The 11,750-nt window shown below is 41.1% G+C and overlaps 1 protein-coding gene across 1 annotated transcript in view; it reads right to left on the bottom strand.

Moving 5' to 3' along the window:
- Positions 1-514: 514 nt before the first annotated feature.
- Positions 515-11,750, bottom strand: part of LOC115153995 (gamma-aminobutyric acid receptor subunit beta-2) — a 110,440-nt gene continuing 99,204 nt past the window's right edge. Inside the window, exons 7-10 of the mRNA XM_029699741.1 lie at positions 9,147-9,299; positions 7,733-7,977; positions 6,287-6,427; positions 515-4,311 (exon numbers count right to left, since the gene is read on the bottom strand). Of these exons, the coding sequence (XP_029555601.1) occupies positions 3,961-4,311; positions 6,287-6,427; positions 7,733-7,977; positions 9,147-9,299 (890 nt within the window). The 3' untranslated portion in view covers positions 515-3,960. The remainder of the gene's footprint in view (positions 4,312-6,286; positions 6,428-7,732; positions 7,978-9,146; positions 9,300-11,750) is intronic.

The following is an 11,750-nucleotide window of genomic DNA, read 5'->3' as shown; positions in this document are numbered from 1 at the left end:
CTATTAGAGTCCCATTAAGCTCCTTTATACTTGACCTGTGTGTGTGTGTGTGTGTGTGTGTGTGTGTGTGTGTGTGTGTGTGTGCAGGTTTATGTGTGTGTGTGTGTGTGTGTGCATGCAGTTTTGTGTGTGTGTGTGTGTGTGTGTGTGTGCAGGTTTATGTGTGTGTGTGTGTGTGTGTGTGTGCGTGCAGGTTTATGTGTGTGTGTGTGTGCATGCAGGTTTATGTGTGTGTGTGTGTGCGTGCAGGTTTATGTGTGTGTGTGTGTGTGTGTGCATGCAGGTTTATGTGTGTGTGTGTGTGTGTGCATGCAGGTATATGTGTGTGTGTGTACGTGCACATGTATGTGTATCTTTCCAATCAGTGGAACTAGAAATGCTTATACTCCTGCTTACATGTCTCAGCTAACTCAGGCATGTGCTGCAAAATTACATCAACTACATTCTTCCTTTGATAATACTTTACAATTTGGCAAAAACTAAAGACATTCTGATTTGAGTCATTAAAACACAATGAAAACAAATGTTTGTTTTACTAAGTGATCGAGTGGTACTCTTCAAAATATTTACATTATCGTTGTCATATCAGCTGAAACCATGAAATTGCTTTGCATTCGTCTTACATTAAAGTACAAATCAGTAAGTTAAAAATTGATTTTAGTCTTCTATTTACAGGAATAACAGGCTCCAATTGATGTTTACTAACAATATATTATATGTACACCTAGAAACAGGTTTTTGAACACAGTATTTAAAGCCCTACCCCAACCCTGTGAAAAATTTAACAACACCAATATCAAGACATTTCTGTAGATCAATGTATGTATTAATCATATTCAAGCTTCTACAAATGTACATGTAGATGATCTGGTAATATCTTAAAATAGAGTGAGTGAACATTAAACAAAATGTAATGAAGGGCCGTATGAATATATATAAATAAATTACACAAACACAATATTGTAATGATAAATTAAACATGAGTGAAAAGTAAAAATAGCCCAAATAACCAAATCATTATATAGATATGGATTAGGTTAAATAGCCATATTTAGTATGCATGGTTATTAAGGGTGTATTAAATCAAACCGTTACCGCAGAAAACCACATGGGTGGTAAAATCACTTAGGTCATGTCTTGTAAAAATGCACCCTTTCCTTACTTTTTCTGCCAGAAAATGTATGTTAAAAAAATGTATAATGTTTTTCTGCTGTGCGGGTTTGACTGAATTCCAGCCGTAGTCTCACGTTTATCCTGTACCACTCATCAACTTTATAATCATTATCTTAATAAAAAGGAAGCTGTATTTCTATCACCACTTCAAACCATAATAGAATGTTAACACTGCAAAAACACACACAAAAAAAGTCCTAAACGAACCCTTTACTTTTAACCGTTACTCGTTCACCCTTATACTGTACATTTAAATGATGTTCATCACGTCACAACAAGAGTGTGATGGCTACCTTTGTTTGGATTGTGTAAAAGAAAGCTTTAGAAGACTTAATCAAAAGCCCCAAAAAAGAGAAGGAAGTGGACTTGTTTCCGTTGATATTATTGAGAAAAGCGCATGCAGATGTAAAGAAGCTAGAACAAAAAAATGCAATACGAATTTTTGGGGGGGGTGAATACTACTTATGTTGAAAACATGCAATTGTACTTGAGGTGATGTCACATCATCTGCATGTAATGATAATTCATATGTTCATGGGCTTGTTTTCTATATTTAATTGTTACCGATCATCTAAGGGAGTCCCCAAACACTAAAATGATCAGAAATCACTAATAAATCATTTATAATATTTGTGCAGTTATCCCTGTGTGTGTTTCCATACATTTTCAAGAAACATACGAGACAAATTGTAATGTTCTAGTCTCTCTCTTGTAACTATATCTCTGTTTGGAGGGAGCAGTCTCAAGAGCACCAAGAAATGTTGCACCACCTACTATACAGACACTATGGCTTTTGGATCTGTTTGTGTGCAAAATGTTGTTTTACAAAGTCAGTGGTCAAACATGGTACACGCAACAGTTGTATGAAGTACTACTGTGTGTTTCGGTTTCCAAAATGTTTATGACGTTTCTTAATTTACATTGAATGCTGACTCTACCACTGGCAGTGTTGCCATAGGGTGATCCTTCATGGAGTATTATTAATAAGGTAAACAACCAGATAGGAAAGGAGTATTATTACAGTATACTTATAGTAATCATTTGACAGGAAAGTAGAGTAAAAATGCATTATCAGGAAATTAGTATTATTACAGTATACGTATAGTAATCATTTGGCAGGAAAGTAGAGTAATGTAATGAATTGATTACCAGAAAGAAACATATTATCTTAAGACGACAGTCCATTTTTAATTGAGATTTGGAGCAGCATTGTGGTTTCTCTTGTCAGCTTGCAGAGCAGCCTTTTCTCTCTATCATACTCTTTGTTTTGTAGAGTAAATATCAAAACCTGGATATTTGATAAAGAAATGGCAGTAATGACGTTGTATAATTTAAGTATGTGGAGCTGCTCAAAACCTTTGTTTTCAAACCCTTCCAGCTTCCTGAAGATAATTATATCATGGACTAATTCTGGATGGATCCTCGCTGGAACTGTGATAGATATCATTACTTTTTAAATAATCATATACAAGAGATATTTACACATCATGGTGATAGGAAAGATTGGCTTTTGATGCATCATGAAATGCCTATCATAGAATCCTTAACTGCTGGCTCAATGTCATTAGGAATAGGAATTACAAGATGCCATCTGATGTTTCTTAACAAACTAGAGCCAATGTTTGTTTCTGTATATCCATGTGAAGAGCAATTATGAGCAAATACATAATATTATCCTGTAATTTTCCGGATATGTGAACAAAGGACCGAAATGGACAAAGGACAATTATTCAGATACAAGTTTGTGTATTTTTCTTCAAGATATATTTGATCTTCTACATGATCTATCACTGTATCACTGCCCCTTAAACTGCTTTGATGACTAATGCAACATTCTCTCTCTCCATTTCTTTCTCAGTTTCTTCTCATTTTTGCAATATATTCAGCTTCTCAGTTCAAGTTAATATTCTGTACCTTTTCTGAGTGAATACTTTAAGAAAACAATGTCAAATCATGAATCAAAGGCTTTGTGATGCATTTATCTGTAAGCTGTGCTACAGCATTCAATGTCAAGGGCCGATAAGCTTTACTTTCTAGTTTCTTCTGTCAAGGTTTGGAATGATGTTAGTTTCTTTTGTCTAAAATACTATCCACTACACTATCAAACACTTTCATAGAATTGAAATAATGCTTCAAAATAAATAATATGATTTATCAACTATATCAAGGTAGAAAAGGTTGGTTAATCGTAAAATCCTTTTACTATGACTTAATATATTAATACTATGAAAACGTGAAACTTCACAATATAAAGACAAAATAAATTCTAGGATAAATAACATTACATCTTTGTCTCTTTGAAGTAATGAATCTTAGAAAAGATTGACCTGAACATGCTTGTAACTGTTTTAAGGAGTGTCTTGTGGTCTGAGAAATTTAGAAATCAATATACCATTAATATTTCTAACTATGTTTTGGCAACAAATTAGATAGATATATATATATATAAAGATTTTAAAAAGTAAAAACATACAAATATATGCAAACAAACATTTAAAAATGATAAAATACTAAATTCACTAAATATTCTACTTGTAAAATTATAAACAAAAACTCTGGTACAGGCACCATACAGTATATGTTCTGAATTTCTCTCTCTCTCCTCTAAGGTTTTCATGTGTTAGCCAGCAATTAAGGTGTTCCAAGGTAAAATGGAGTCAGTCCTGATTTTGTTTTAGTAATTCAGTCTTGTGTTGCAAGAACAAACAGCAAAATGATAACTATTCAGAGAAAAACAAGCAACATTTCCTTTGTTGTTTGTTTAGTTCTGCCCTTGCTGAAGTCCATTTAGTTGACGTAGTAGAGCCAATAGATTATGTTGAACAAAGAAAAGACAGTGGGGAAGATCATTCTCGACCACTTGTCGATAGAGTTTACATCAGTCAAATCGGGAATGTTGATCTTCAGCTGTGAAGCATGCCTCCGTAGCCGGTTCTTCTTCTGAGGCATGTGGCGCTCCAGGGTGTTGCGTCCAAAGTTGTGCCTGGCCTGCAGCCCTGCTTTGCGGTACTGCAGGGTGGAGCTGTCATAAGTCAACATGGTGCTCCTGGGGTCACTGAGACCAAGGGTCAGCTCCGATGCTCCCATCTCATTCTTCATTTCTATGGTGCCCAGTAGAATATTTTCATGCGGGTCCATCTACATGGTGAGAAATTAAATGCATTATTAGTTATGCTACATGTAATGGATGGACAACTTAATATCTTCACTATCCATACATCACTTTTATAGAGATTATTCTGTACTTTTGAGCCAGTAGTTCTGAAAGAGAGAGTCTCTCTCTCTCTCTCTCTCTCAGGCAAGTCAGTTAAGAACAAATTCTTATTTTCAAATATGGCAAGGAGCTGAAGCTCATTGGTTGAACTCGAATTGCTAGGGGGCTGGCCCACGTGGGGGAAAATGTAAGGAAAATGGTGCAAAAAAAACAGTTGTTTTCAAACTAGGGATTTCGTGGCTAATTGAGGTAAAACAGTAATTCTGCTCCTAGATTATACATGTATGAACTACACACTGACACATCTAGCCCAAAGCGGGCAGTTAAAAACATACTTAGTATCCGCCAAAGATGTCTTTTTGTAAGAGACCCTGAACTCAATTCATGTTAAATCTGCGATGACATACTGTATTTGTTCTAGAAAAAAACGTGTTTTGCTTTACTGTCCTAACCACTACCCCATACATCTTAAAATGACAAATAAATATCAATGGATTATGTCTTAAATTTATACTCTAGAAAGGAATTCAGTGACTTAGATTATTTTGGTGTCTAAAACAACATATTTATATTGTAGTGTTAACACAGTTTATAATTCAAGTACTAATTGTCTTTTAACATAAATATGTTCATAATGTGGGATGGCATGCAAACAAAACTTGAAAAAACAGAGCTGATGGAAGAGAACATTTGTCGGTACACTTACAAATGTCGACAAAACAAAATATGCTAGGCAAGGTGGGATCTTTTTGTTTCTGTAAAATGTATTATGTGAGAAATGTCAGTGGAAACGTTTTTATGCGCAAAAATTTATAAAATAACCATCATATGGAAGAGAACTCACAGGGAAAGCATGCAGTTTATTATTCTACAGATGAAATAAGTTGTGATGAACTTCACAGGGTAGGTAAAAGTGCAAGGTGATGAGCTTGATTCTCCTTTCCAATAAATATTGAGGGTCTTATTCTGGTGACATTTATCATCGATGCTTGGCTGCCGTTTGACAAATAAACATAATATCGTCCTTTTGTCCATAATATCTCATCATGTAGTGTAGGCTATACACACTGTATCTGCGAGCTGTTGGCTAGAGCGCATGTGCAAATATATATTTGAGTTTTTTACATTTAACCTTTATTTAACTAAGCAAGTCAGTAAAGAACAAATTCTTATTTAGAATGATGGCCTACTGGGGAACAATGTGTTAACTGCCTTGTTCAGGGGCAGAACACCAGATTTTACCTTGTCAGGACAGGGATTTGATCAAGCAACCTTTCGGTTACTGGCCCACTGCTCTAACCACTAGGCTGCATGCCGCCCCTGGTGGTAGTTAAATAAGAATATAACACATATTTGTTAGTGAGAAAACCATCAGTAGAGTTGAAAAAGCAATAGAAACCATTTTAACTTGTATTTTCTATTTGGTACATGGGAAATTAACCGCAAAACGTATTTTTTAGGTGCAATACATCATCACGCACAGCCTTTTATCTGTAAACAAGTACATTTAATGCCAATACATCTCTGGCGGGAAAATGTTGTTTTTATGCAGATGTGAGAATATTCGCATGAATATCTGTCACCAATTGGATGGAAACATAGCTACTGAAACGTATAATGTATTCACCAAAACGGGAAGCTATCCCTCCCTGTTATTTGCTAGATGTTACCATATAGAGTACTACAGATACGTACATAACATTTACATTTGTTTACAATGTGCAAACCAGTGTCTAAAAGTGGAGTTCAGGGATAAGGGGAGGACGATGATGATGATAATGATGATGGTGATGGAAACTCTAGGTACAATTTAATAAGTCAAACTATAAAATTGACGCTAGTTGGGTTGTAAATATTTATTGCGTTGTAAATTGTCACTCTCAGTTGTTAATCCAGTACCTTATTCTTTTCCTCGCCTAGTCCTATCGCTGCATCGTCCACAAAGATTGGTTCCCACATCGAGTCATGAGCGTCAATATCCCTCTGTTTCATTCTGGCATACAGAGTATCGTCTCTCTGAACTACATTTCCCACCAACCACTGCAAGCATAAAAAATAATTATGCTCACTTGAGTCAGCTGCCGGGAGAGGCAACACAAAATAGACAATTCTGTTTTATGTATCCATGGTCAGAGAGGCAGTTTTTTTTTACTCTGAGTGTGTCTTTTACTCACAGTTGAATACAACAATAAACTACTAATCATCTCTTTATTTAAATGAAATCCACAACATCCAAATCTCTATCCAAAGCAAGTTTTCTGTTGTATGAGTCAACCTGAAAACAGACCCTGATACACCGTGTGTTCATTGAGTAGATAAGAGAAAAGCTTTTGAAATTCTCCATCTCATTTCGGTACATTACAAAACAGGTAAATGTAATAGGAAGAATACACATCACATTATTCTTCACTTCACATCTCTCTAGGCTCTCCCATGGGTTCTAAAGGGTTCCTGGCCTTTCATTCCATTTCATTTGGACAAAAAAACACAGTGACAGATGTGCTCTGTCTGCCTGTGTTTCAGATGGCAAAGCGCCTTATTTGGATTTCTCACAGGACTGATGTAGGCTCATTAAGGCTTGTTCTCCTTGACGGTAAGGCAGAGTAGCATTAATCCAACCCCCCATTTGAAGTGGTGAAACTATTCCCCATCATGATTACCTTGCTTGTCTTCACATTCAGTCCTTTCAATAATTAAATTCACTTTCATAAAGTGAAGACGAAAAAGAGAAAACATCAAATTCATATAAGCTGAAGAGTCAAGTCATGGCACTACTTTCATCTGAAAATGTCAGAGTTAAAATGAATGTGTGTGTGTTCACAGTGCAATAGTGGAGTTAAGAAAAAAGACTGGACAGGAACAACTAGTACAGTTATTCACGATACAGGAAAGACTACACGTGTAATTATTATACCGTTTGTCAATATTTATGATAAGTCATATTTCTATCAAGTATGTAGTACATTTTTCTAAATGCGCACAAAGATGATTCACTACCTAGAGCAGGGCTCTCCAACCCTGTTCCTGGAGAGCTACCTTCCTGTAGGTTTTCACTCCAACCCTGTTCCTGGAGAGCTACCCTCCTGTGGGTTTTCACTCCAACCCTGTTCGGGGAGAGCTACCATCCTGTAGGTTTTCCAACCCCAGTTGTAACTAACCTGATTCAGCTTATCAAACAGCTAATTAATGAATCAGGTGTGCTAGATTAGGGTGAGAGCAAAAACCTACATGACGGTAGCTCTTCAGGAATAGGGATGGCAAGGCCTGACCTAACTTGTATCATCTATCCAGTGGGCTACTCTTTAAAATACTGGGTATTCTGTATTCTGTGTAGGTGCATGGTACCTTGTTTGGATCCATTCTCATTTTCTCATTGTTGGCGACAGCTTCTTTCTCAGCTGCTCTCTTCTGGCGCTGGGGTCCTCTGCCGAAGAAGATGTAGTTGACCAAGGCGTACTCCAGCAGGGCCAGGAAGACGAATACGAAGCAACCCATAAGATACATGTCAATGGCCTTGACGTAGGGGATCTTGGGAAGCGTCTCCCGCAAGTGAGTGTTGATGGTGGTCATGGTCAGCACAGTGGTGATTCCTGGGAAAATAACCTGCCCATCATCACCATCACAGATCATCACAGGAGACCAACAATCCACCTCATTAGCAGAGGACTCCCACAGAGAGAGAAATTCAACCTTGACCTCAGATCTGAGTAGGCTGCTATGACTGACAAGAAAACCACTGCTGGCTTTCATTACCATTTCTGTTCAATGAGTCGTGACAGTCAAATTGGAGGTCAACTCACTGTTAAAAGGGACTTTGGTGTTTTCTATTTATATGTTGATGTCTTGTTTCAACTCTTTAAAAATGACACAGATTATTCTTGCTTTTTTTGGCATTGACTGCATGCATTCTGTAAATTACATTCTTCATTGTCCACCTCTGATTCTGGTATAAACTAAGCATTGCATCCATACACAGTGCAATGCACCTCCCACACCTTCATTTGTTGTAGAGTTAGTGCCTATAATGCCTGAAAGCAGGACAGGGTGAAACGATTCATAAACAGAGGTCTGATCTGGGTTGACCCTGTAACTCCCTGTCCAGCCGACTCCATTACTAAGCATTACTTCTGGTTTTCATTAAATCCCGCACATGCTTCCCTCTTGGAGAAATAAATGCAGGTCAGTCTCCAATCAAGGAGAGTACTGCTCTTATCGAGGGTGCAAGCCAGAGGGAGGGGTGAGAGAGAGCGGAGCTTCCTACATCCCACGCACCACGGACCTCATGGTCTAGACTTACGTAATGAAGGATGACAGCGAGAAAATGTTGACTTCCAAAAAAAGGGGAACAAAAAACGCAGAGGCACTCAAATCAAAGTGGAAAGAAATCACTTCAGTCATTCATCACTCTCCTTTAGGAAGCGTCTCGGTTGTTGTGTTCTGCAATGCTGCTACATCATGCCTTTTTCTCCATTGGCGTTGGTAAAAAGCTAAAGTGAAACTCCAACATAAAACAAAAAAATATTTTTTCTCCTTCCTGAATTCAAGCGAATATAGTTTGGCAATGTAAGGTGAGACTATTATAGATTAGATTCAAAACCAATATAGATATAAAAAAAGACAGCACAACATCCTGTATTTTTATGACATAGTGTTACACTATGGATTCCCGCTAACGAAACCATGCCTCAAACTTTTGCTTTGGCTAAGGTTGTCATTAGCTCAGTCTCACATGACAAATCCATGACACACAAGTCCCTACCCAAAGCCACTCTGGCAGCGGAAGCGTCATAGTTGATCCAGAAGGAGACCCAGGAAAGGATGGTGATCAGGATAGAGGGCATGTATGTCTGCAGGATGAAGTAGCCAATGTTCCTCTTCAGCTTGAAGCTGAGGGAGAGTCGGGGGTAGGATCCTACAGGGAGAAAGATCAACATATAGACGTTGTTAACGTAAGATGACACAAGACTAACATACTGGACATACAGGTGGTGTGTCTGCTGGGCTTGTTGCAGAATAACTTTCTATTGATTTTACTTTGCTTTACGTTTGCCTCCAGAGGCTATCACTACAGTATATGGTTGACAACCTACAGTATGCCTGTCACAGTATCCACAGAAGGTGGCGCCCCTCCTCGGTCGGCGGCGCTCGGCGGTCGTCGTCGCCAGCCTACTAGCTGCCACCGATCCAGGTTTCTGTGTCTTTTGGTTTTGTCTGTCTGTTCCGCACCTGTTTCTTGTCTGTCATTAGTGGGGGTGGTATTTAGTGTGTCTTTTCAGTTCAGGATTTCGTGCGGGATTGTTTTATGTCATTTCAGTATAGATGTTAGTGAGCACTGCTCCCTATTTTCTATTATTGACCGGGCTGCGCCCCGTGCGTCATTTGTTTTGGGAACGTGTTTCCCTCTTTGATTATTGTGTGCGCCCTGTTCCTTTCGGCTTCTTGTGTTTTCCGGATTGTTATTAAACACTACGATCTACCAGACCTCTGTCTCCTGCAATTGACTCTGCCTCTCTACTGATCCTGGTAACTCGTGACAGAATCCCGCACCACCGATGGAGTCAGCAGGAGCAGAAGCGCCGTCCGTGGCTGAGCAGGTGTCGCAACACGCCAGCCTCCTCCACCGCCTGGGCTCGGCCATGGACCAGATGCTAGCCCGGTTGGAGAGCTGGGAGAGAGGTGCGACCCCAGCCGGACCAGCTCCGGTTCCTCATCCTGCGCCCCTACCAACACCCACTGAAGCGGGCTCAGGTGGTATCCGGATTACACCTCCCAGGGAATTTGATGGGACGGCCGCTGTGTGCAAGGGGTTTTTGCTCCAGTTAGAGCTGTACCTGGTGACCGTACGGCCCCCCTCCCTCTGACGAAGAGAAAGTGAGCGTCCTCGTCTCGTGTCTCACGGGTCGAGCCCTGGAGTGGGCCAACGCGGTCTGGGATGGCCCAGACTCGGCTCGGGGCGACTACCCAGAGTTTCCGGGTGGTATTCGATCATCCCCTGGAGGGCAGGGCGGCAGGTGAGCGGTTATTCCACTTGAGACAGGACACGAGGAGCGCTCAGGATTTCACGCTGGAATTCCGGACTCTCGCCGCTGGATCGGGGTGGAATGAGCGGGCCCTGATAGATCACTATAGGTGCAGTCTCCGTGAGGACGTCCGCCGGGAGCTGGCGTGTAGGGACAACACCACCACCCTAGACCAGCTGGTGGATTTGTCCATCAGACTGGACAACCTACTGGCTGCCCGGGGACGTTCCAGTCGGGGCCTGTTCGTTCCACCTCCCAGCCCTCCTGCTCCACAGCCCATGGAGATAGGAGGAGCTGCTTCGAGGATGACCGGAAGACCGGAAGACCGGAGACCAAGTCTCCACCGTGCACATTCCCTCAGAATATGCCGATTTGGCTATCGCCTTCAGTATGACGAAGGCGACTCAATTACCCCCCCATCGACGAGGGGATTGTGCGATAAACCTCCAGGCCAACGCGGCTCTTCCTAGGAGTTACGTGTATCCTCTGTCTCAGGAGGAGACAGCGGCTATGGAGACATACGTCACTGAGTCCTTGAGACAGGGATACATTCGGCCATCCAAGTCACCCATCTCCTCAAGCTTCTTTTTTGTGAAGAAGAAGGAGGGAGGTCTGCGCCCGTGCATTGACTATAGAGGTCTAAATTCTATCACAGTGGGTTTCAGTTACCCGCTACCTCTCATTGCTAAGGCAGTGGAGTCATTTCACAGGGCGCGCTTCTTCACAAAATGAGATCTCAGGAGCGTGTATAACCTGGTGCGTATCCGAGATGGAGATGAGTGGAAAACCACATTTAGTACCCCACCGGGCCATTATGAGTACCTCGTCATGCCGTATGGGTTAAAAAAATTATCCCGCCGTCTTCCAATCCTTCGTGGACGAGGTCCTTAGGGACATGCTCGGGCAGGGTGTGGTGGTGTACATCGATGACATCCTGATCTACTCCACCACACGCGCCGAGCATGTGGCTCTGGTGCGTAGGGTGCTTGGGCGGCTGCTGGAGCATAACCTATACGTCAAGGCTGAGAAATGTGAGTTCTCCAAATGAGCCGTCTCTTTCCTGGGATATCGCATTTCCACCTCGGGGGTGGTGATGGAATGTGACCGTGTTACGGCTGTGCGTAATTGGCCAACCCCAACCACTGTGAAGGAGGTGCAGCGGTTCTTGGGGTTCGCCAATTATTACCGGAGGTTTATCCGGGGTTTTGGCCAGGTGGCGGCTCCCATTACCTAACTGATGAAGGGGGGACCGGTGCGGCTATAGTGGTCGGCAGAGGCGGACAGAGCCTTCCATCGTCTGAAGGTTCTGTTTACCAACGCTCCTGTGCTGGCGCATCCGGACC

Source organism: Salmo trutta, chromosome 19 (assembly GCF_901001165.1).
Source record: "Salmo trutta chromosome 19, fSalTru1.1, whole genome shotgun sequence".
Lineage (NCBI taxonomy): Eukaryota > Metazoa > Chordata > Actinopteri > Salmoniformes > Salmonidae > Salmo > Salmo trutta.
Note: the sequence above shows the minus strand (reverse complement) of the source record. Positions and strands in the feature narration are given on the sequence as shown.